General features: G+C 43.3%; 1 protein-coding gene across 7 annotated transcripts in view; it reads right to left on the bottom strand.

Annotated features, from left to right (window-relative positions):
* PTPRT (protein tyrosine phosphatase receptor type T) overlaps positions 1 to 26,043 on the bottom strand; it is a 436,478-nt gene that overhangs the window by 39,829 nt on the left and 370,606 nt on the right. For 2 of the 7 annotated variants that reach the window (XM_088064391.1, XM_088064393.1), the window contains 5 exons: positions 20,912 to 20,959; positions 18,504 to 18,652; positions 12,549 to 12,626; positions 12,310 to 12,345; positions 2,886 to 3,073 (listed from right to left, as the gene is read on the bottom strand). In XM_088064391.1, coding sequence (XP_087920517.1) covers positions 2,886 to 3,073; positions 12,310 to 12,345; positions 12,549 to 12,626; positions 18,504 to 18,652; positions 20,912 to 20,959 — 499 coding nt within the window. The remainder of the gene's footprint in view (positions 1 to 2,885; positions 3,074 to 12,309; positions 12,346 to 12,548; positions 12,627 to 18,503; positions 18,653 to 20,911; positions 20,960 to 26,043) is intronic. The other 5 variants (XM_088064392.1, XM_088064396.1, XM_088064395.1 and 2 more) reach the window with 4 other exon arrangements.

Raw genomic sequence — 26,043 nt, 5'->3', positions numbered from 1 at the left:
CTGTGCCACCCAGCCCTGGCCCTTTCCCTGAAGCCATTCCCTTCTCAACAGCGGTGGAAAAACTCTTCCCACAAATCTTCTGGGAGCCAGAATTAAAAATTACCTGGCTAAAAAACATAATCTGAGAAAAAAAAGTATTTCAGCCATTCATTTTACAGTGTTCCATCATAGCCTGGACCACCAGATCTGTTCTTTGGGCCACATGAAAATAAAGGGTTAAAGTCCAGGGGTGAATTCCACAACCTGAAGGCTCTCAGCACTAAAAGGCCTGAGGAAAGGAGACACAAAATCTAAAATAACTGAACAGTCTCAGTAATGCAGCAGGAGAGTGTGCATTAGTGGCATCCTAAATCATAATGGAAAATGAGTTTGGATAATTAAGCTTATTATCTCCTTAGCCAGTAATTGGTGCTCACAATAAGTCTGTGGGACTGGTCCCACGGCTCCCAACAAATCAGAGCTGATATGTTCTGCAAAAGGAACTGGTGACATTTAAATGTGTCCTGTTTAAATGTTTATGGCTATTCCCAACCCCAAGCAGCGCCATCTACACCCAGCGCCACTGACAGATTGTTCTCTTCTGTTCCACTTCTTTTATCACTGAACAGAAGCAGCAGCCAGAAAGTCCCAAAGTCACACTTTGCCCTCAGGTGCAGCAGGCAGCCCCAAAATAACCCAGACACGAGGAGTGCTGACAGATTCTCCCATTACCCACAGCCAGTTAACTCTCATTTCACACCAGCACCGACACCCCTTGCACAATCCCATCCTGCTTCTCAGCTCCGCCTGGAGCTCCCAGGAACATTCCTCTAGATGCCCTCAGCAAAACAAGCTGCTTGTGCTCCAATGTGGAGGTGCAGGCATCCTTTAAACAAATATGGAATGCAATTTCCAGGTTACTCGGTGGAGATGGGAACGCACAGAGATAAGAGATTGTCATGTGTGACTGATATGCTCCGTTCAAAGTGATTTTTCATGAGAGTAAAATTATTTGGTAACATGTCACTAAACAGGCTGCAATTTATGCTATCAATTTGCAAAGTAAGTAGAAAATCAGCTCCTTAGAAGGAAAAAAAGGAGCATATTTGGAGGTGACACTGATATTAGTGTCTGAAAACACATTTTAAAAGAGACATCAAATTCTTTCTCGTGATTTTATCAGCTGCTCTGCAAAGTGTCTTGCAAAGCCAATTTTGCAGCTCGGTGCTCCTGCAGATGCCAGGCTGAGCCCCCAGCACCTCAAACCTCCCACCTTCCAGGAGCTCCCGTGCTCCCTGACATCCTCCCCACCGCTCCTTGGAGCTGCAGGGCTGCCTCCATCCCGTGCTCCAGCCCCAGATCCCACCGTGGGAAACGCAATTCCGCAGGATGGAAGGCCGGAGCAGTTGTGAGCTCGTGGCATTGTGCAGGCCATTCCTCGTAAAGAAAGGAATTATGCAAATCTATGCAATGTCATCATCGTTGTGCATGTCTGTAGACAGCACTTTGTGGGGAAGGCAGAGCTCCTGGAGCTGAAAGTTGCATTGACATTTTTCATGCTAATGTGCTATTTTGATAATTACCGATGCCAGCGCCAGAAAATTACATATATGCCAGCACCTGTTTCCTTCTTGAGCATCAAGAACTGGATCTTTGGGCATCTGTAATTGAGATCAATGTAGTGTTAGGTATTCCTCATGGAAATGGAGGCCAAGGGGCATTAAGTAAATCTCCTCAGAGAATTATTACCCTTTTTCAATATTAAACAAAGCTCTTTATATTGATAATTTAATTAGCACGCTTGATTATGAGGCAAGAGTGCCTAGACCTGGTTAACATACAGCTCCAGAAACATTTGCTATGACAGTTTTTGATGCCATCTGATTTAAAAAATGCTCCCTGGTGAGGACCAGGAAAAGACAGGCTCTCAGCACTGTGGACATAAACCCCATGGACTCTCACTTGCAGGGTGGAAAAGTGAGCTGTCTTCATTAAATAACTTATTTTCATAGCTGTTACATTATTTTTAAATAGTTTTAATGCCACTATGCATATTAATTTATTATTGCCTTCCCACGAGCTTACTACATTCATTATAATTACTGCTTGCTAGAGCTGAGTCTCACATATGTTTGATGCTATTTCCCTCTTCTGTTTGCTCTGCTCTAAATGTGTTTTCCTCTCCCAAATCATCCCCAACATCGTGTTTCCTGATCATGTGGATTATATTCCTGGTCATTCCAGCTGGCAGGGGGAAGAGGTGAGGGGAAAGAAGGCAGCTTTCATTTTTCCAGCTTACCCTTTGCTCCTTACTTCACATGGAGTTGGTAGAGGATGTCAGTCAAGCCCATTCTCAGCCAGAGGTTTGATCGTATTGGAAAATTTCACCTTCATTTAAACTACAAAAATACCTGCCCTTGACTTGACAATTGGGCATTTGGGTTGTTGCACTCTGATTTAATGTGATTTAATGAGATTTAATTTAATTTTAATGAGAGAGGGCTTGGAGCTCCCAAAAAGCTCAGGCAAAGCCCCTTCCTTTTCCCACAGCCTGGCTTACACTACTCAAGGAAAATATTGATAAGGAAGGGACTGTGGGACTGCGTGTCCTGTGTTGGGTTCAGCACCTGCTGTGCATTTACTGTCTGCTCCTTATGGGAAAGAGGGATGAGCACAGTGTCACCCACTTACTGCTGTGGTGAACACCTTCTCTTTGCAATAGAGGGCCTCCAAAGACTGATAATGCTGCAAAATCCTGCCCTCAAAACCAAAATCAGAAAGAAAAGGATTAAGAGGGTGACTTAAGGAAAAGAAGCTCTCAAAACCAGCTCCTCTCCTCTCCCAAGCTTCTACCCCTCGTGAGTGCAACCTCCCTACTCAGCCACGTGGAGAAAGGTTCCTCTCACCTCATACTCCTCCTTGAAGCCATAGCCCTGTCCCCTCTTCATCTGGGTGATGTGCTGCAGCAGGTCTGCCACTCGGATGGCGGGCTGGAACTGTCCGCGGGGGTAGGACATCTCCACGGGCTCGCAGCTGCGGTACGGGTGGGTCTGGATGGTCAGGGTTGGCTGGGCCAGCTCGCCGTGGCTGCTGTCTGTTGGAGAGACAGGAGGCAAAACAAGCTTTCAACCACCTGCTACTCCCAGTCTCATCCTCTCTCCGTGTGTTTAACACCACCCTGCAGGTTGGTGTGGGCAAAAGGAAGTAAAGAAATGAATAGAAAGCACGTGCTTATCCAGAATGCCTGGGAAGACTAAATCACGCTTGAATATTTATTTGTGTCAAGCAGTCAAAGCCAAAAAGACAGGAAGGGAGTGAACAGCCAGTCAGGCTAACAAGGATATGGCACATCAAGGGTGAGCTCCCCCACAGCAGCTCCGACAGAGCTACTGTCTTCCCAAACCTGCCAAGAGCAGGGCTCAGAGATACATATAGATGAGCAAGAGATTCAGCAGGATTTGGGGTGTACAGCATGAGATAACTGAGAGGGACTCGAGTGAACGGCAAGCAAATTATTAGCATTTCAAATAAGTCAGGATGCTGAGGCAAATTCAACTGCTCTGCTAGTTCAGGCCTAAAATTTTGTATGCCAATGACAAAGATGTAATATCATCAGGAAAAAAAACAAAAATAAACCAGCAAAAAAGTGTAGTTATTTTGTGTGCAGAAATTTAGATTTCAGATATGTAAACTTAATAGAAAAGTTTTTTTTTTTGAAAGAAGTGGATTTAAAGAAATCTATCACTATGCAGATGGAATTGCAACCTCATATTCACAGCAAACCTGTATGCACAACAAAATATTCCCAGTGAACTAATAGAAAAGAAATAATAACTTCAATAACCAAACAATTGACTGTAACAATCTTTAACAACAGGAATTCAGATTAAATGAAAAATTCAATGACTTATCTAGCAGAGCTGTCCAAATTTAAGTACTTGCCCAAATATAGCACTGTTTTTTCCTATGGTTGCAGGGATCTGAGATGCTCAGCTCCTTTCACACATACAACCTGCATCAATCCTTTCTGGCCTTACCCAAACCAAGGTATTAGCAAACAGAAAATGCACCTCCCTCAGATTATTCACAAAAACCCCCTGAGTTTCCACACACAGGATTTGTTTCTTATAGCAAGTTCACTGACAAAGAGCTGAGCCACCACCCCTTGAGAGCAACACTACGGCCACGTTTTTAAGGGGATAAAGAATAAATAAATCAAATTGCAATTTCAGGGTGATTTCTGTGATGCAGAAATAGTCTTGGAATGCTCTTGTAAACATTGCTCTCCTTGAGAAACCACGGTGGTGTTTGGGCAGGGGCTGCCCATGTCCATCCTGCAAAGGTGGGCAGGAGCAGAGAGCTGAGGGCATCCCACTGCGTCCTCAGCAGCTGGCGAAGCACAGACGTGACAAAGAGCACTTCAGCTGCTTTATTATTAGGTTAGGGAAGATGGGAAAGCAGGGATATGCTCTGTTTGGTAGCTGCAGGAGTGTGAGGAGACAGGAATGCCAGCAGTGGGCACTGCTGCAGGGCAAGCTGATCACCAGTGGGACATAAACACGGCTGGGGGGTAAATTATCAAAGATGCTGAACACAGCCTGCTCCTCAGAAATAAAATAGCACAGTGATCATCTGCTTTAAAGATTAGACTCCTGAATTTCAGGATTTCTGAGTGCCAGGTTCTCATAAACACAGTCACATTCCCAGGACGCGGAGATTTACAGAACTATGGCTCAGACAAAGCAACCCTCACACACAAAATGTGAATAAATTTGGGATTTAAGGAAGAGTAACATCCAAAGCATTTGTATAATCATCCCTAATGCTCTGACTAATGACAGTGTGAGAACTCTGAACAGAGGGAATTTCAAGGCTTATTAATTCCCCTAGTTGGATTCGCTTTCCCAGTGCATCTTTGCTCCCCTATTCCCTATTAACCTCCTGTAATGAAAAGGAGAAGATTTTTATCGCAGACCATTTCCGACAGACGTACTATGCTTAATTTTCCATCATTAGGTTTAATACAAACCCAATTTCACAACTGGCTTCTCTGAGGAACCTGCAAGTAATGCCACATTTTTATCAGCCCCAATTAAAAAACATTACGAGATCCCAATTCGAGAGCCTTAAAGTCTTAAAACTAATGTGTGGTTCTGGTGCTAATTTGGGCAGGGCACACGCAGAGCACAGGCGACTTGTAAAACGGAGCTCAGATCAGCCAGCTCCTTTGCAGGCAATTACTAATTTCTCTCTTCATCAGTTCCTTTAATTCCGGTGTACTTGGCTCTCTTCTCAGAGAAATGTGTCACAGGGAGAGGTGAGAGCCAGGAAAGTGGGGGCCCCTTCTTTACAGAATAACTTCCCTTAAGGTAAACTCATGGTATGGAGCTGGGACTAGAAGAGTGCTCAGCAGCAAAGAGGGGTCTGTCTCTGGCCTCTGAGTGACAGCTGGTCTCTTTGGTCGAGATAAAAGTTGGTGCAAACCCCAGTGGTTGCAGAACAGCTCTTGTGGCACAGAGGCACAGAATGGTTTGGGCTTGGAAGGGACCATCTCATTTCAATATCCCAGTCTGCTCCAAGCCCCATCCAGCCTGGCCTTGGACACTTCCAGGGATCCAGGGGCAGCCACAGCTGCTCTGGGCACCCTGTGCCAGGGCCTGCCCACCCTCCCAGGGAAGAGTGCAAAGTGTGATCTGTGGCAGCACAGTTTGTGTGCCTCTCCCAGTCAGGTGTTTCTGCCTAAAGAAAAGCCTCACACACTGTGGGTGACCCCCCTCCACCCTGGGACAGCAGCTAAAACTGCTGAGGCCATCACCTCCTCCAGTCCTCTGTGACAAACACATCATGCATGGCACCTGTGCTACCTGCAAAGAAATCCCAACCCCAACCACAGCAGCAGCTCTGGACTCTCAGTTGTTCCTGCCAGCATTTTATCTGGGCCACAGAAAGTGTAAGAGGGGCTTTTCTGGACATGAATTGCTGTGTGTGAGCTGAGCTTAACACCTCCATGTTCTGCTAATAAAGCCTGATGCAAATAACACATTGTTCCCTCTCCATCCGAGTGTGGAGCTCAGCAGGGCCAGGCACCTCTCAGGATGTGTTTGCAGCAATTTTGTGAGCAATTCCAAATGCAGGTGGGAGGGGAGGTGGCAGGGAACTGATCTCTCACTTGGTCAATCAACCAAAAGAGTCTTTGGAGGGCTGGCAAGCAGGCTTTGCTTTTTCTTCTGTTTGCAGCTATAACACACATCTCATTCCTTTTGGCACCACTGTTACTGGGAAAGACAACAAAGATTCCACAAAGTCAGGCTGCTGTTTAATTGTTGCACTAAAAGCAAGTTAAAGTAATTTTCCACAGTCCCTTTTCTCTGTCTGCATCTCACAAACATGTCCCCAGTCCCCTTTGCAGGACAAATTGGCCAAGACTTTTCACTAAATTTTTGGCATGCCTATAAAGCATGTGTGCCTTTGGTGAGTTTACAGTGAGAAAAGCAAAAGAGGAAAATAGAGAGGTTTTTTAATGGGAAAATTTGCAGGAAATAATTCACTCTAATACTCAGAAACTACTAAATGTACAGGATCATGCATCACGGTTTTGGGTTTTTTAAATTATATTTCATATGCACATTTATCCTAGTCATAGGTCCTTGTGCTTTTGCTAGAAACACACACCACCACATTTCACTGCATTCCAAAGATGGAATACCGTTCCAAGAAATAATTCAAATTAAAACTTTTCAAGAGGTGGTGATTCCATTCTGACCCCTAAAATTGTGGCAATGGTTAATTACCCTTGCTGTCTAAACATTTCTTAATTGCAATTTGATTTTGCTTAGCTTCGATTGCAGGCCCTGAATCTTATTATACCTTCTGTTAGATTAAAGAGCCCTCTGAGCATTTGAAATCCTGACCCATGCAGGCACTGATCAAATCACTTCTTCATTTTCTCTTTGATAAAGTAAATCAGTTGAGAGCTTCTGAAGTCTCATTAGAGCAGGCTGCTCAGGGCTCCGGTTCTTTGCTAGAACAATTTCCAATTTTCCACAGTTCTATTTGTGCAGCTGTAAATAAGGCAGGTATTCTGCATGTGGCTGGGAACGTGCTGTTTATGACAGGATTGTTTCTAACATCAGCAGCTTGTGATGGCAAAGTGTGTTGCCAGCTTGTTTGTTAACCCTTTTCAGTGCCACGCTTACTCCCAATATTGAGATGTCCTGTGCCAACTCTGATGTTTTGATTCTGGAAGCTGGCATTTTCATGCTCCCCCATTCCTGGGAGTGTCCAAGGCCAGGGTGGATGGGGTCTGGAACAGCCTGGTCTTGTGGAAAGTGTCCCTGCCCATGGCAGGGGTGGAAGGAGATGAACTTTAATGTTCCTTCCAACCCAAACCATTCTGGGATCAGCTTAAGAACTCACCTAACACCCTGAAATTTTGTAGAAGACAGCAACTCAGTGATTCCCTGTCTCTTACCTGACTTGGCAGATTGGGGAACTCTTCAGGTATCTCAGCTCATGCGTTTAGTGTGTAACTGCAGTAAGCAAATGTACCAATGCTGACTCCACATATTCACAAGTTCTCCCTGCCTATGAAATGGTGCTTTTTGTGTCTTTATAAATAATCAAGAACTTGCTGAAATCAACCCTGAGGTCTTATTGTGCCAAGAAGTATCAGAGTCCAGCACACAGAGGGGAGCTGGAGCAGAGGTCACTTCAGTGGAATTTCCCCCGTTTGATGAGCAGCCCTCACAGTGAGTTATCTTTGCCTGCTGCTACACCACCTTGTGTTCTGTACTCTTGTGCTACTCAGACAGGTAAAATAAATATGTTTGCCTCCACAGAAAAACTGATGAACTTCTCCATAAATGTCACAGATAAGATGAAGTGCAGCTGAGAAATTAGATTGCCAGCCTGGAAGTGGCTCTGTATGATCAGAGCCCTGTGCAACACCTCAGTGAGGCTGCTGGGAGGGATCCTGCTCATCCAGAGCACATTTAGGGATTAAAGCTTTAGATGCTTTTATAGAGATCATTTGTTTTGTAAACATAGTTAGACTGAGAAATGGGTATCTGGGCACAGAGTATGGTGTTGTCTCCTGACCAGAAAACTCATCCATGCCTCACAACTAAAAGCAAAACTGCACTGATGTGTCATCTTCTACATGTGGAAAAGTTTCTCTCAAAACTTTTGCTTTAATGTCCACAAATTCCTCCTGTGACTGAAATGACAGGGCTATTATATCTGCTTATAATTTTTATTCTCTTAGCCTTGGCAAGTGATAAGATGCGATACGACACCCTTTGCACAAAATAAATTATGTTTTGAGTGGTGTTTGTGATAGATTTAATTACACACAGAGCCAGTCTCTCCACACTAGAGCAAAGGCTGTCAATTCTTTGACATCTTCCGAGGGTGACTAGAGCATGGCTAATACCTCTTCCCCTTACACCAGGGATATGGTGCAAGATGAAAAATAATTTGCTTTTTTGTGTGTGTCAAGGCTTTATTATATGATAAATACCCACCTCTAATATTCTATCTACAATACCAACAGTGGTATGGCAAACTAAAGGCAAAACATCATTTATCTAAAGATAACAACTGAGCTCTGAAAGGGCACATTCCTTAACAAAGCCTTCTGACAGCAGTCTTGACAGAGCACAGAGGATGCACCTTTCATTTCAAAGGCATGGAGAGGCCACACATCCATAATTTTTTTTTAAAAAGTAAGTAATTCTTTTCTAGATTCTAGAATTTTGTAAGAATTGCTTGGTTAACAGCAAGCATAAGAGTATTCTAATCTTATAAGAGTATTCTAGTAAGAATATTAGAGTATTCTAATATAAGAGTATTCTTACATAAGAGTATTCTGATCTTATAAAAACTATTACATACATTTTTCTTTATCAGGTAGCATGGAAAAAAATCCTGCTAAAGATGTAAAGAAGATGCTTTGGTGAGGTGGACAATGATTTGGGGTTATTTGGTACAAGTGTAACTGTGAAGCTCTTTGGATGTGTGGAGCTCACCAAGCTGAATCTCTCTTTGCCTCCTCGGTGAAAAGAGGTTGCCAGATCAACCCAACTTCCAGAGAAATTCAGTTACATCTGGAAAACAACTGGAAGGTTCAAAACAGCACATAAACCTACAAACCACTAAAGACTGGAAGAGAGGGTTTTCCAGTTCTGCAGGCAGGAAGAAATGTAAAAGGAATTCAGCTCAAGGCCCAGCCTACAGAGGTCTGAACCTTTGGAGCTCACTCTGCTCCTGGCCAACCTCAGCACAGTGAAGAGCTGGGAAAACCTCTCCCACAGCTCCCTGTTAGAGGCTGACTTGACCTGGGGGGCTTCTGGTGAAACTGAGCAGGTCAAGCCATTGAATTTTTGAGCATCCATTGGATAAAAATAACTCATCCCACAACTTAAAAAGTCAGTGAAGGAGGCACCTGCTAAAGCAGCAATCCTGGCTTCTTAACATCTTAGTTATTCAGACTAGGTTGGGGATGTACACACAGCAGACTGATTAAGGCTGGGCAAAAAAGCTACAGAAGTCTAAAATCCATGGAAAATTTCTGTCTTTTTGAGCACAGCCAGGTTTTGTCTGAGACTTTGTGACTGAGACTTTGTGGCTATGTCTGGGACTTCTGTGAGAGCTCTCTCTGCTTGTTCTGCCCATCAGCAAGGCACTAAAATCCCTCTCTGGAGGGTAGTGACTATTGTGAGGATCCTTATGAGCAGCTGGAATAAGAACAAAGCCAAATATCCTTTCCTGCTGCCAGGAGATGCCAGGGGATGCAAGGGAAGGACATGCTGGCCTCGCTGAAGGGATGGCCCTGATGAGATCTGAACATCTTCAAGAGCTACTGGATATGAATCTTTTCTCCAAAAATAATCCCTAAGGTTGTGCTACCTCATCTTCAAGTGGAAATCTACCTCATTTATTTTTCAGTGTTAGATATTCCCTTCTCTAGTAAAGATGTTTGAACAAAACATTTAAAATCCAGACTTGTCCACAACTGGAAAAGAAAATTACTTCACTAAAAACATTCATTAATAAAAAGTATTAATCAGGAACTGGTATAGAGACAAATCCCAAATCTCCTGTATCTTACATGTCATAGCCAAGCCTAGGGAGCCGTGCAATACTGCAAATATAGAACATTTATTAGCAGAAAGCATAACAGACGGGAACAAACAGTACTGAATTGCAGGTACAGATATTGGTAGTGGGATGACTGATCCTTTTTCAAGATATGTTTTTCTTCCCTGGGAATTAATATTAATAAACATCAAAAATTAAACTCACTTTGCTCATACAGCAACATCCAACATTTGATGGATTTCTCTGAGACACCAGAACACCAAGGTTTTCATTTGTCTTCAAGTCACAAGATACAAATTTCTCCAGTGTCAGGGGCTGTTTCACAGGTTGTTAAATTCAGGTGGAACTGGGACAGTGACCAGTCTGTGTAATTCATGTCTTAAAAGTGCTCTATACTTAAATTCCCATGAATAAAACAGGGATATCAATCCTTACTCAGACATAGTGCTTAATAGAAATTTGAAATAGTTTTGAATACATAAGCACAAGTCTGGTTAGATTACTATTTCCTCTTTTTCATCTGCAAAACTTGGGGTTTTAATAATTTTGGGGGTTTTTGCTTTGCCAGGAGAAGCACTGAAGGAACCTGTTCATTGCTCCTTGAGCTTCAGCGTACCAAGAGTGCAGTTCTCACATTAATTCCATCCAGCTCCCCCAGAGAATGGCCAGGTTTTCCCAGATGCCAAACACCAGACTGAGAGTTTGATATCTTCCATCAAACTGCAGGTCAGGGCCTTGTTTCTAATGTACAGCCAAAAGAGAACCTGCCTTTAGGCTCTTCTGTTGATGACACCGAGTCTCTGGGAAATTAGAGCAAACCTCCTGGGAAATGGACTCCTTTCCTTGCCCACCCCATTCAGAGGCCTCATTCCTTGCCATCAGCATTTTGGCAGGCAGCAGGATGGATGTGTGTGCTGTGGCAGCCCCTCCAAGCCTCTGTGCCAGGCTGTAAACCAAGGAACAGCCAGAGGTTGTCATTTCTTCCTGGTCTAACTGTGGCCCTTCCACATGTTCTGAGTGATGTTTGAAGCAGTCATGGTACATTACTATGTCTGGAGGGAACGTTTATAGGAGATAATCCAAAATGATAAATCCCACTGGCTAGATTCTGATCAGCCACACATCATCTTTCCTCTCCATAGAGGAGGAATTCAGAAATCAGAGAATCAGAGTGGTTTGGGTGAGAGGGGAACTCAAAGCCCATCTAGTGCCAGTCCCTGGCCAAGGGCAAGGACACCTTCCACTGCCCCAGGTTGCTCCAAACCCCACCCTACCTGGCCTTGGACACTTCCAGGGATCCAGGGGCAGCCCCAGCTGCTCTGGGCACCCTGTGCCAGGGCCTCAGCGCACTCACAAGGAAGAATTTCTTTCTGATATCTTACACAGCCACAGAACAGCCTCTGCCTCTCAGGACCTGCCTGTTTGTTATCCTCTCAAATCCATACCTGACTGCCTGAAAGATTTAGCATTTAACTCCCAGCATACACAGAATCAGGTGGAGCCACTTCCCAAAACCCAGCCAGGGATTTCTCCACCTTTACACATGGAACTTTACCCAAACTGCAGGCTCCCACCTGCTGCAGACATGCAAATCCTCACTTAAATTTGCAACCCCTGGGGCAGGTACAGCCCAGCCTCACACACAGCACATGTGGTGGTTTTTAATGGAACAGCATAATTCAGACTACAGACAAAGAAGAAACTTCACATAAAAAGGGTGGTGAGGCACTGGCACAGGTTGCCCAGAGGGGTGGAAGATGCCCCAAGCCTGGAGACATTCCAGGTGAGCTTGGATGGGGCTCTGGGCAATCTGGTCTATAGGAAAGTGTTCCTGCCCATGGCAGGGGATTGGCCTAGAGAGCCTTTAAAGATCCCTCCCAACCCAAACCCTCCTGTGTTTCTGTGTCAGCTGCACAGGCAGCACCACCTGCAGGAGTCAGAACCAAGCCTAAGGCAAGGCAGTGTGTGGGGATGTGGCCCAGAACCCCAGTCTCACTGAGAAAAGAAACAGCCTATACTTGAAAAAATGGCTGAACCTTAATTTTTGGAATCTTTCTCTCCTTTGAAAGCAATTAATATAACAAAACATGAACGAAACAAAGGTTTTCTGATTAACACAACCACAGGATTAATTCTGATTTTGGAAGCCAAACACTCCACAGTGTTATTTCCATGACACAGAGAGTGAGTTGCTCTCCAGCTCAGCCCAGCACACCATACCTGTCCTCTTACCTAACAGCGTGGTCGATGGCACGGTGTCTGATGAAACTTTGAGATGGAATTCCGTTCACCCACACGACAGGGATCAATGGAAATCAACAGGGGATCAACAGGAAAAGAAAAGTTACAGAAAATGAAAACAAGGTTAGCAGTGTCTCACACTCAGAAGCCTCGGTCTATTATAGGTTATATTGGGTAACGAACAAAAGCAAAGAAAATTTAGGAATCAAAGAAAAGTCTGGCACTAGTACCTGAGTAGTAGGAATTCAACATAGATTTGCTCTGAAGGGTTTTGCTTTGGACAGAAAATGAACAAGGAGAGGGTGATGCTAGGTAGGAAAGACATAAGGAAAAGACTTTAGACATATATTAAGAGAGAGAAAGAGAAGAGGGAGAATGTTCCTCAAAGAACACAGTAATATGGGATATATAAGGCTTATCAAAATGAATTATATTTTTCATTTCAACATGCATATTACATTTATTACATTGTCATCATGATGGATTTTCTTTAATATGAGCACTCCAGACCCCAAATATAGGATTATAGTTACTGTAAATCAATGTGTTCCTAAACAGGATACACACAGAGCTACATTCACAGCTCTATATTCTAAATGTTCTTTTTTTTTTTAACCAAAGGAGCAAACTTAGGGTTTTGTCTCTAAGAGGAAATTCCTCAAAAATGACCCCCAAAATGCAAACTACAGAGAATCAGTATTGACATAAAATAAACCTACTCAAACACAATGTACCACAGAAATACACAGGTGGGGTAGCAATTTTTCAGTTAAAACGTTACAAGATTAAAAGGGACTTGTTCTTCAACCCAGGACTGTTCATAGCAAATCCTATAATCTCTTCCCCTGTGAGCTGGGTTCTTTCAGCAGGACAAGCATCCTTGCCTTCTCCCATTACAGCATTAGCTTTCTCTGGACAAGAATCCACAAATTTCCATATTAATCAAATCAAGTATTTCCATATTAATCAAATACTTTTTTTTGAAAGGAGGAAGGGCTCAACATCTTCGTGGTAGATTCTTGTCTTGATAGTAAATTTATGAGGCTGGTTTATACCTACAACAGCAAACATGCACATTCTTATGGTAATCCATCATTTTTGAAGGCATATTCTTTTGTTATCACTCTGCATTCACTCTCAGAGTTACAGGCATTTATTTATCTCCTCCTCAGAATGTTGGGAAACAAGCTAATACAAATCTCAGTACATCAGAAAGATGACAACAGATAACACAGGAAAAACTATTCCATAGCCCAACAGAAGTAGATAAAACTCAGTGTACATGAAAGTAATTTCAGAAGCAATTTTTTATATCTATGGAGTTAACACTGCTTAAAAATTTCAAGTTATTCTATGAGGGAACCCAAGGTCTAGGGAGTTCCATAAAGTCAGAGTTCCCTCCTGAGCAGTTTATAATCATCTAGTTCATGAACTCACTCTCCTTCTGCATTCTCAAACCATATTTTCAGATCTACATGACTTGGAAACACATTAAAACAATCAAATTCCTCATGGTTTGGTCTGCTGGAGCTCTGCCCCAGCTGCTTTAAGTCACAAAGTTCCTCTGCTTTGGGGCCCCTTAGACTTTTCTGCTGTTTCCAGCCTAAATCAGACCCTTCTCTCACCACACTTAGGCCGTGGCCATGTTTCATATGATAACATAAAATAAGATATAAACAGAGCAGTTGGTTTGCCCAGAGTCACAGGGCAAGCAACACTCAGGGCTTGGGGCAGCACTCAGGTTTTTCTGGAATTTGGGAGTATAAACGAACTCTTAGGGCCATAGAGCTTTTCCAGAGCTGCTGATGAATTACCAGATAAACACCTCATGTGTCAGTGAGTTTGATTAAAGATGTTACCAGCTGAGGTTTATGACATGAATTGTGTCTGTGGCACAGGGATGTGACTTCTAGATTCAGATTAAAAAGGAGGGAAAAAAACCCCAAACAAACCAAACAACCAAAACCAAGAAAAAACCCAACCCAGAACAAAAACAAATTTAAAACCAAACAAAAGAAAACTAAACCGAAACAAAGATCCCCCAAATTCACAAACACAAAAGAGAAGTTTCTTAAAACTTTGGAGAACTTATTTCCAAAATCAATCAGGTTTCATAATGAGATGTATACACAGTGCTGCTTTCTAACTAGCATTTCTTACAGGCACTTGGGTCTGTAATCAAAGGAAACACGTCCAGAGAGGATTTCACATCAGGGTAGAGATTAAGACTTCATTAAAAATTCTCTTTGTGCTCCCTGGAGTGGCATGTGAGGCCACACAGATCCCTCCAGTCATGCAGAGTGGTGAAGGCTCCTTCCTAGTCTGAAAATTATTCTTTAATTTTTATAGCATTTCCTAAACTAGCAAGCCCCACAAAAATCCCATGGAAGCCAATAAAAGGGAAGTTAGCATATTTTCCTTTCATGTCTTTGATAAAATGTGGGTTTGTCTTTTATTTTTAAATTATTTTAAGAATTATTTTACTAAAGGAAACATCTCATGTCCATGACCCTACAAGTCCTTAGACTGCATTTAGCTGGTCACCTAATTATGAGTGAAAATTATCTTTGGGGCAGGACTAAGAACTACATCTTGCTCTATTTATCTTTTGTGAAGACCTTTGCATCTTTGATCACAAAATCTTGAAGGATTAAGGAATGGTGTGAATTTTGATGTCTCTTAGTACAAATGGATCCTTTAAGCCCTGAGTGCCACTTGCCTACAGCTCCCTCCCATCTTCTCTTTCTCATAAGTGAAATCACACTGACTTGGTAACTTATGGTAGAGATTCCTACTGCAAGGCTCAGTTCCCCCACCTCCAAAATGCTCTTCCTGAAGCATTAAAGCCACTCCTCAATCTGTATCAGTGTTCTTCCTGAAGGGTGTCTGGAGAGCTGCCTCCCCCCAGACTGAGATGTCACACAGGTAAAGCACACCTTAGTAAATCAGTCTCCAGCAAAACTGGCTGCATTTTAATGGTTAAATCCTCAGAATCAAACAGTTCCTGCCAGAACCCCTGCAAGGATGTCAGGATGGCTCTGCTGGGGAATTCTGGACAAGGCTGGTCCGTGGCACCTGAGCACCTAGAGCCAGAAAAGCAGTTCCTTTGTGCAGAGCACATCAGCAGTGCATCCCTGCTGAGCTGATCCACTGCTGCTTGTGCCACCACTGCCAAACTGCCCAAGGTTTCTGTGTGCTGACAGCCCCCTGCACGCCTTTTGGGTCAGTGCAGACACTGGGGAGCAAATTTAAGTTCACTTGGTTTCCCATTTCCTATCTAATTTCATAATAATCCTGCCCTGAGCCAATGTCTGCATGTGACTGTGCTGCTTCCCAACATTCCTGCACTCCAGGAAACTGCTCAGCCACTGCCAGGGCCATCATCTGCCTTTAATGGAGTTAGGATATATTTTTATCTTAAAAAAAAACCAATATATTGAGAAAATGAACAACTGTGATTGTTCATAACCCCTGAGTAAAAGCAGACAAGCTGGAACAGTCACAGACCAATCTATGTTTTAGCAAACACCTTCTCTGGTTCTGTGGAATGTTAGAGGCTGAATCCAAAAAATCTCCTTAATTTCAACACCTGTATGTATCAGTGAGAATCCTGCCAGGAGAACAACTAACACTGCAGAATGGAAAGAGGGATGAGGGACTTTGCTTCGGGCCAGGAAAGATAAATGCCCAATTCTCTTCCTCTTTTCAGCAAGACCTGAGGTCTTGATGCCTCAACAGAAAACAAGGGACTGGTAGGAAGGAGGGCAGCTGTTCATGTTTTATCTCCCTCGTGGTGCAGAGCATCAGGCAGCACCCTTGAAAGTGGGAATTTTAAATCTAAGTGATTTTACAAAGTAGTCCTGTGTGGTGGTAGGGCAGGGAGACAGGGAAAGCAACAGCAGGAGGATGGACAGGACTCACCCAGGAGCAGACCAGTGGCCAGCTGGAGAGAGCATGGGAAAAGAAAAGCTTCTGTAGGTACTCACTGAATTTGTTCTGTCTGAAAAGTCATCAAAATGATTGTGACAGAAAGTAAAAACTGGAGGCAAGGACACGAGCCCTGCAAGGGTGCTGTATTCTGCAGGTAAACTTGCCTGCAAGTCATTCAATAACTGAGGGATCCTACTTAGCAAATTGTCTTGTGCTGTTTGCTTGCTTTTGTGAGCTGGCAAGGTGAGCCTGGCATTAAAAACACTTGTTTCTCTCGGTGGGCTCTTCTTCCCAAGGAGAGGGGCATTTCCACATCCCTGATACAGGCAGCTGAGGGAGGGATGGAGAGGGTGACTGCCCATTGTGAGATGCTGTAAATGCTATTTACTGTTGGCAGGCAAAAAAACAATTTAAGAAGGAATCTGACTGCTGCTTTAGACAGTTGATTTCAACAGCTCTGGTGGATAAACCCTGTAAAACTCTATTAGTTAGCAGAAAGGTTAAGAAATAATCCTATTATGTTATTCCAAAGTAGGCCTGTATAGAGCCCACAAGTATTAAACTCTATTAAGGCAATTTATATTATTTTTCTTTTCAAGGAATTCTTTTACCCATAAAATTCCTGCATCAGCATGTGCACACTACTGCACAGAACTTACCTCCAACACCTCAGCATCCTGGACTTGGCAGTAAGAAATTTGGAGAAATCATGAAGGTTTATTGATAATTCTTTCTCATAGATATAAAGAGGAAAAAAAAATAAAAATAATCCACCCATGACTGACTCAGGTTATAGGGGAAGGCAGTGATAAAATCTGCAGAGATGTCAGACAAGTAAAGGTCTAACTGATTTAAAAAACTGAAAAGCTGGAGTGCTGTTTCTTTACAAAATTTGATACATCATATTTTCTATAGTTGCCATTCCAAGCAAATGACTCAACACTTTTAATTAGTCTGTCAAAATAACAAGAAGGGGAGGCAGGAAAAACGAGGTCACATTTCAATCTTGTCTCTTTTCTAATTTTCTGGATGGAAAAAGAATCCCCAAACTTTCAGAAACCCAGATTCTGAGGGAAGTGTTAAACACCTGATTTTCCCCAGATACTCCAGCCAAGCTGCCTTTGCTGTTTTGGGGATGGCTGATACAACACTGTCTGTCCTGCCTTTCAAAGATATGAACCCCACAGAACTCCTGCTGCCTCCTTAGGATAGAGCTACTCAGCACCTGAGAAAATTAGATCTTGACTGAAATCAATTTAATATCAGAGAAAAGTGTTCCCTGCCAGCCTTGGCTGTCCCAAACACCTATTTGTCCATCTCACAGGTGTGTTACACAAAGTGGCAGTAGCAGCACATGCAGATGGAATTTGACATGACCTGCAGAGGGGGAAAGGAAGAATTCACTCGACCTGTCCCACTCAGTTTCACATTGCAAGGGGAGGTTTCAATGATAAACCGCATTTTGTATCATGAGCACTTCCATTTTAGTAATCAGGGGAAGAAACCCTTCACTAAAGATGCTTAACAAAGACAAGAGTTTTAGAACACACTTGAGTTTCAGAGCTGTCCCTTGTCCAAACTAACAGGCTGAGTGTCAAAAGAAGGAGTGACATGCCCATAGTGTCTAAGTTTAAATTTATTTAATATGAAAAAAGTTTACAAATCCACCATGCAATCCACCATGCACTCAACCTGGATCTAGTGAGGCTAAAGTAGGACTTGGTGCTGCTTTACCCACAAAATTCTTTTAGCTACAGAGGTCTGAGTGGTTTACAAATGTTAACTAAGATCATTATTACTGAACCTGTGTGAAGAATAAACCAAGGACACAGACAAAGGAAGAAATGCTGTCTTTCCACTCCAGTTCTCTAGCCAGGAGACCAGGCCTACTTTCATAACAATTTCATACAGAAAATGTTATTTCATCCTACAAGTCAGCTAAGTGATTTGACTCTTCTACTCACAAAGGAAAAGTATTTCTAAACAACAAATAAACATGTGTCTCTTATTCTGATGCAGTTGTTAGAACAGACTTTATAAATTATTCTCAGTAGATTTGGAGCCAGAGGAATGCTCTCCACCTGTCTGACAGTTAAACCAGTATCAGAGACATTCCAGATTTCTATGGAGCTTTTGCAATGATCTCTATCACTGCCATTCCTAACTCCTCAACACTGTGCCCAAAGGAATAGGTCCTTTTAAGAACCTAGAGCTCTCCAAGGGGGTCATATCCATTGCAAGCAAGTTAAACTTACTGAATCCATTAACATCTTGGCAGCTGGAAGAAAAAGCTTCTTCATTGTGAACAGCACTGAGTTTGGTGGAGGTCTTGTCAGAAGTAGCCACAGGACCCATCTCCCTCTGCGTGCTGGTCTGAGTCTCCTTCTGCTTCTTGGCTAGCTTCCTTTGGGGTGGTTTGGAGAGGGGAGAAAGCAAGGTCAGTTTGCCCTCGTTAAAAGCAAAGCAATGGCAAAATATTTTGACAGAATTACCCCACTTGGTCAGACATGCAAGGCACGTGACGAGCCGCACGCCAGGAAACCCCACGGCTTTTTAACGTCACTTGTGGAGCGCCATAAACATCGGGATACCAGCCTGGAGCTCTCCCTGCCAGTCACTCATCTGGCACAAACCTGCATCACCCCAGCAGTGGGAGTGCTACCTCAGCCTCTGGGAGGTGGAGTAGATCCAGCCCTGGAGCAGGTGCCTTGGGGAGGAGGGAATAGATCCAGCCCTGGAGCAGGTGCCTTGGGGAGGAGGGAATAGATCCAGCCCTGGAGCAGGTGCCGCTCTCTCCAGGAGGAGCAGAGGGCTCGGGGTGGGAGCACTGCTCACTCCAGGGGACCAGGACATCTGCATCCATCCCATGGGATGCTCTTTGAGGGAGTGTGAGACCCGGCTCTGTGCCACTGGAGAGCTGGAGCAGAGCTCTGTCCTGTCCCCAAGCAGAGCAGTGAGGGCAGCAGCCTCCTGAATCCTCACACACACCCAGACTGTTCTGGGATCCCCAGCCAGGGGAGGGTGGGGCACGTTAAAGGTTGAAGTTGTTTTAGCAATGTCCAAATAAGCCTCTGTTCTGGGAAAAAGGGTCTTGTTTTGAGGAGACAGCAAAATCTTCGTCAAAAGCAGCAAGGCTGCCTGCTCTGAAAACACTAACAAAGCTGAGAACATAAGAGGCTCCTCTTTTGCAAACACAGAGAATAATAAAATGGAGAGAAGCAGGAAAAGTGAGCTGCTAAGCTTCCACTGACATTTGACTGCCCTGTGCTTCATTCGTATCAGAGAACAAAACCCTTTAAAAATGAATGTGTGACATTCTACAATCCACACCTTGAAAAAATATCACACAAATCCCTAGCACCAGCAAAGAACTTTGCTTACACGACTTCCCTAGATAAGAAAATAAAATAAAATAAAAGGTAGAAAAACAGATTACTGTAAGAAGGAGCTTTAGTTTTCTTTATTTTCTCCAACTCAAAGAAGAAAAAAAATCCTAACAACTGAATCATTTTGCAAAGAGGTTTTTCTTCTCTAAAACAACATGCTTATGGTAAGTACTACCCATCTTTTAAACTTAATTAGATTCTAAAAAAAAAAAAAAGGTACTCCTTCCAACACAGTCTAACAGGCTCTGTTTATGCACAGAACATGTCAGAGTGGCATTTACAGGCAAGTTCAAGCACACAGCTGAGCCCCAGACTTCAGGAGATGGGCAGCTTGGCGACTAATACTTGTTTGCAAAGAAGGGTCAAAGAGAGCTAAATCCTTTGCCTATGTCTGTGGGAAAAGCCTGTTTTAAAGAAAGATAATCCAGATCAGGAGAGCACAGATTTATGGAAAAAAAACTCAGATGTTTGCTGCAAACTTTTAAACAAACACATGTGTCTCATCTGCTCAGCCAGTTGGGGTTCATTTACAATCAGTGGTTCCAACCCAAGCCCAGAGCTGTTTAAATTGTGTCCATCCCCCAGGGGTGCCTCACATCTCCCAAGGCCCCAGGGTGTACCCACTCCTGCAGGTGAAGATGCAAAGAGGGGAGCAGTCCTCGAGTGTTGAAGCAAAAAGCTGGTGTTTAATGCTGCTAAAAGCTTTGCTTCCAGTGTTCAGCAGCGCTGGCACAGCCAGACTGAGGAGCTGTGAGCTGCAGATATGGGAGCCCCTATTTTTTGTGCTGTGGTACCTGAGGTAACTGCAATAGCGTGGAAGTGTGTTAACCCTGCCGTGTGGTTCTGTTAATCCCGATGGTTTGCTAATTTTACATGCCTGTGCAAATTCTTTGGCAACAGGAATTGAAATCACTCAGTGGGAAACACTAATCCAAAATGCAGAAGTCCTTAATAACAAGCACTCTGGACTGCTGGGGTGAGCCACTACAGATGACCTCTCCTAATGGTTGAAAATGGTGAGTCAAAAGGGGCGATTTCCTCATTCAATGCAAGTGAAATTATTTGTGGTAGTAATTATCTGTAAGTCCCCATTGCCTGGTATCTCTTCAGAAATGCCAACAGGCTACAAAGAGCCAGAATTGGCAAACTTGTTTGGTCTTTTTGTGAATGAGCAACAACATTTCTGCATGTCCTAGGCAGAAAAAAAATAACCCCAAACCCAAGCCCCTTAGTCCCCAAAGGCCTGCTTACAAAAGCCCTATGCAAAGGAGTTCTACCTGGTCCTGTAGAAGACAGAGAGGCCCCTAAAACATTGGCTTGAATGCCTAAAAAGAAAAGGTGACATGAGTTTAAAGTTCTCAATCTACCTCACACACACAACCCGGGTCTGCATCTGAAAATGCTACAATTTTCTTTCAACAGCATCTTATCAGTTTCCACCTTTCTCCCTCTCTGTTCCAAGAATGTAAAAATTCTTCATCTAAATTTAGAGGGAAAAGGAAGACAGATCTCTTTTGAGGATTTCAGAGCTAAGCTTGCCAGACACATCAAGGGGCTCTCGGTTTCTAAACGTGCCTTTTCTGCTGCCGCTCCGTGTCTGGAGAGAGTGGCAGCACAGGACTAAGCCTATTTGGTCCTTACCATCATTATAATTCATAGGAAAGATTATAAAATCAAATGACTAGCACTTTCCAGAATGTTAGGGATGTGACTTAAAACCCACAGCTAGGTAGAGGTTTATTTCCCAGCACGTCAAAACGCCTTTTGGAATTGGAAAAGCATTTATCTAGAAATGCTGTTTCCAAAAATAGGGCGCTCCAAGAGATCTCTGTGAATCGCTGACAAGCCAGGCCGGTGACACGGCTCCTGCTGTCCCCAGTGCCCTGCACAGAGCCACTGCAACACCCCAACAAAGCTGCTGTGGGAGCATCAGTGTCAGCCAGGGGCTGGCTGCGTGCCCAGCGTGTCCCCAGCACAGCTGACACCCCACACCGAGCAGACACTTCCCCACTCATGCATTATGCAGCTGAAAAGGGGAGGAAATAAAGGACCAGGCAGATATTGGGAAGAAGAGTCTGAAACACTCGGCACAGAATGTCAGGATGTGGATAACATGATCTTAATGCTGGTTTACATTCAAGGGAAATGTGGCAAGAAGAAAGCAGGAGGCCATGGATGGAGTTCACCAGGTTGCTCTTTTCAGTTTGAGAAGGTTTGGAAATGAAGAGATGATTTTTGTAAGCACCACACACACAGAGGAGGGATGAGACAGAAAGATGCTTAAAGTTAAGTGAAAAAATGAAACCAGCTGTATAATCAGGCAGTTGATGTTGACCCCACTAAAGAAAGGAGAAAAGCCATTGGCAGTGGACACAACTAAGTGTGAATTTGGGGGGAAAAAAGTTATGGAGATTTGATTTGGTTATTTTTTTGAAACTTCGACTCTTATCAGAGACTAGACGTAAAATCTGAAGCACTATATTAAAATTGTGGGAGTTCCACTTAAACAGTCAAGGAATGCAAATTTAGTATCAAGCACAAACCATTTACTGCCATAGGCATTAATCAGGCAGCTCCAGCAATATTTTCTGTGAGAAGTATCTGCAGGATCAGATTCCTGTTTCGTGGAGGTTTGGATGACTGTCAGGGATTATTTTTTAAAATCAGCTTCAAACTCTTCTCTAACTTTTTCTATCAATTCTACATGCATGAACATTAAATCTGTAGCTGCCACTCCTGGAGAACTCTCATGCATATATGTTGACAGATTTAATTTTAGATGTTTTGCCAGGATGCATTATGTACAATGTGGTGTAGATTTGCAGGCACAGGTAATTTAGACATTAGGTATAGATCATGTAAGTTAAATGTGAAATTTCCTCCTACAGACACAAATTGCATATTGCCCTCATTTTCAATAAGCAATTTGAGAAAGCCAAAAAAAAAAGAAATAAAAAAAAAATTCCTTTTAGAGAATTGTGCGTAGTAAACTCCTCGGAGCACACGTAATTTGTGATGGAGTCTGCTCTGATTTAAGGCAGGCAGTGATGAGCCATGCAAATACCAGAGAGCACTGGGCAAACAGCAGATCAACTGGAAAAGGGGTTCCATGCCCTAAACTGGTGACAAATCCAATTGAGAAGAATGGTTTCATGCTGGTTTAAAACCAGGGGGGCTGTGCTATAATCTGGGTGATCCTGTTGCTCTGAGGATTGGAGAGGGCTCTGCTGCAGCACTGCTCTTCAAAGCAGGCGTGTGCTACAGGGGCACACACAAAGGAGGACACGAGAGGCAAAGCTGGAAAATGTGATCTACAAGCAAAGGCCAAAGAAATGTGGACCTTTAATCTAGAGAAAAGAAAATCAAGTAGAGCTGATAGGTCTTCAAACATGAAAAGACACCAGAGGGGCGCTGCCTGCAGGGGCTGGGGAATGGGAAGTGTCTCCTCCTGAGCAGGGCTGGGAAGCAATTCTGCCCTAAGCACCTGGGCAGCTTTCTCAGAGCCACTGCAAGGGCAAATCCCCACCACAGCATGTGCTCTGATAGCTTTAGCACCTGCCCTGATGAAGCCAGGTTGTGGCAGGAGCAGAGGGAGGTTGCTGCAGTAAAGGTGTAGCAAAGAGCAAAGGCCAATGTCACAGAGCAAACTGCACAGGACAGGAGAAAGGGAGTAGAGAGAAGTCAAAAGATGCCCTGAGCGTTTTGCACTGTGGGTATGCAAGCACAGGCTCTTGAGAGTGTGATCTAAGCTTCACTTGATCAAATTAATCACTGCTTGTGGAAGATTAATTTATATTTATTTAGTTTTATGTACAACCAGAGAAAGTTTAGACAAGCCAGGTGCACATAGGAGCCATCCAAGTATAAGTCTGGGCTGGTACAGACAGCCACAAACCTGCCCTCTGCAAGGTTTAGGCTTGCAATCACCATGCAGACACGTCCTAAATCACATCTCATCTGCTTGCTGCATTTTGATATATTATTTTTTTTAATTTGCTTTCATTAGACAGGCATAGCCACTGATTAACGATCCTGTTTTTCCATCATCTGATGAGAAAAGCACCTAATGAGAATGTTTCTTCTTAAAATCCTGATTTAGCAAGCTGACCTGTGCAGGCAGATCCCACCATCCATGGAAATACATGGAGATATTTATGTGTGAATGTGGTTATACAGAGGTACGCTTATAAATAAAGGGAAGTTTTTCTTTTCAAATGTCCCACAGATGGTGGCAATAAATCCAGCATAAATTCTGTTATTTCAAAAAATGTAAGTATAAATTTAGCTTAATAACCTTTGCAATCTCTCCTATGGAAAGAAACTCCCAGCTGAAACCACCCAACAATTAAAATTGGTGTGAAATTCCAGAGGGAGTTGAAGGGACTTCCTACATTGCAATCATGTCCCTGGAGCTCTGGCCAGTTCAGGGGAAAAGAAAAACATCTTGGCCATCGAGTGCTCTTTTCTTATAAATAACATTAAACTGAGTGCTTGTAACACATACATGAATCTGTATTTCCAGAAATTCTTCCCTGGTCTCATATTCCTCTTGATTAAATTTCATTCTGCAGCCATTACCCAGCCCAGGAGAAAGAAACAAACCAAAACAAACAACCCACACACAGAAAACATTTCCATTTATTTTCCTGGTGAGCAAATAATAAAATCATTATATGGATTGCTGCGGTTGAAAATACTGTTGCATAAGAGGAGCCTGTCACTAAATGCAAACCCTTCTGTAAACTGGATGAATTGCTGTCAGTGTTTTACAGCTTCAGCTAGGAGTAAAACCAACATCTTCCAGACCTGGCTGGGTCAGTATCTTACTCTGCCCATTAAATGAAGTGCAGAGACAGCAGCAATTCTGTCCCAACCTTGGACACCATTTGTGTAAATGTTGGTGTAAATACAGAGTAACTCCTCTGGAAATCTTCAGGCACCACCCTGGGCACAGGGATGCAAGGAGTGCACCGGGACAAGAACTCCTAATTCCATCCTTTTCTCCTCACAGGGTCTCAACTCAGAAGCCACTGCTGATGGGTAAACTGAAGCACACAACACAATGTCGACCCTGCACGATCAGTTACAAGTTAGGAATCAAGGCCTCCTGCGTTGTATTTCCACTTAAAGCCTGTTAAAGATCTTTATGGCCTTCTCTTTCATCCTTTCCTATATGTTGTAGGAAGTTTTCTATCAAGTGTTGCTATACAAGAATCCCTATTTAACCATAACCATGCATGCCCAAAACAGCTGCTCTTGTAAGTGAATATTTTGGACTGGTTTCACCAGTCAGAGCTGCAGGTACTCAACCATCTCACAGAATCAGATTTTCCAGTCCTGAATTACAGCAGAAGACAAGACTGGCTGAGGGCAGAACTCCAGTCTAGAGATTACCAAAATGTTGTGGCCTGTCTCTGTAAAGACCAGGTACTCCTGAAAAAAGTCTCTGTGACTTTAATAGAATTATCATTCAGAGTCATTTGGAACAGTTAAGATGGGAGACTTTGTTGCCTAAGAAGAAGAAATGCCTGTATAGAAGATCACAAAGGGTTAGGAGGAATTATCTGAATCAGACTTTTGTTGCTCTAAGAAGCACAGCTTTGGAGTCCAGAAACCGAAACCAAACGTGAAGTGATACAGTCCATATGGTCACATTTAAGGATCTGCCAGCAGATCTATTTGGGAACCTGCTTTTCAATACTGGTAACACATTCAACTGAATTTTGCTTCAGGACTAAATAATTCATGCAAGGTCATAGCGTAGAAACCAATTCTATTTTAAAAAAAAATCTGTATATAACCATATTGCTGCTGTTATTTCCACAACATTTAAAATAAACTTGAATCCAACCTTTCTGCTCATAGGAGTCCAGAGCAATTTGAATCAAGCTTGTCTAAGAATTGCACAGTCCTTAGCAATTTCAGATCTTCATCTGCAATTCTAATGAAACACCCTATTCATGTGAAACTTGAAATGTGAAACTCAGTAGAACTTCACAACATGGGCTCTCCTGCTTTCTTCCCCCACTACTGCTACATCCCTTTTACCTCAATTGTTGTTCAAGGGGAAAAAGAAACAAATCAGAGCTTGGTTTTCCCAAGTGTCCACATGAACCAAAGCCTGCCTGGCAGAGCCTGGTGCTGGGAGCCTTCCTGGCGAGGTGGCTGTTGAGTCAGGATGCTCCAGCTTGCAGAGCTGGCCCTGGGACACCAGCAGCACACAGCTGAGAATGAGCTTTTTGCAGAAAAATTTGGGGAGGAAAAGCTCTGTGATTTGTGCAAGCTGAGCTCCAATCTCCAGTGGCTCCTATGAACACTCAGCTTGCCTGATGGCACCTCTGGCTTTGTGTGATGTGCTGCAGGCTGGACATCTGCCTCGTTAAACCTTGTTAAAACCCTTCCTTCTGCC

Source organism: Pseudopodoces humilis, chromosome 19, assembly GCF_049639895.1.
Source record: "Pseudopodoces humilis isolate 2021_Gansu_Grassland_sample_001 chromosome 19, ASM4963989v1, whole genome shotgun sequence".
In the NCBI taxonomy this organism is placed as follows: domain Eukaryota; kingdom Metazoa; phylum Chordata; class Aves; order Passeriformes; family Paridae; genus Pseudopodoces; species Pseudopodoces humilis.
The sequence above is the reverse complement of the archived record's forward strand: the minus strand, read 5'-3'. Positions and strand labels throughout refer to the sequence as shown.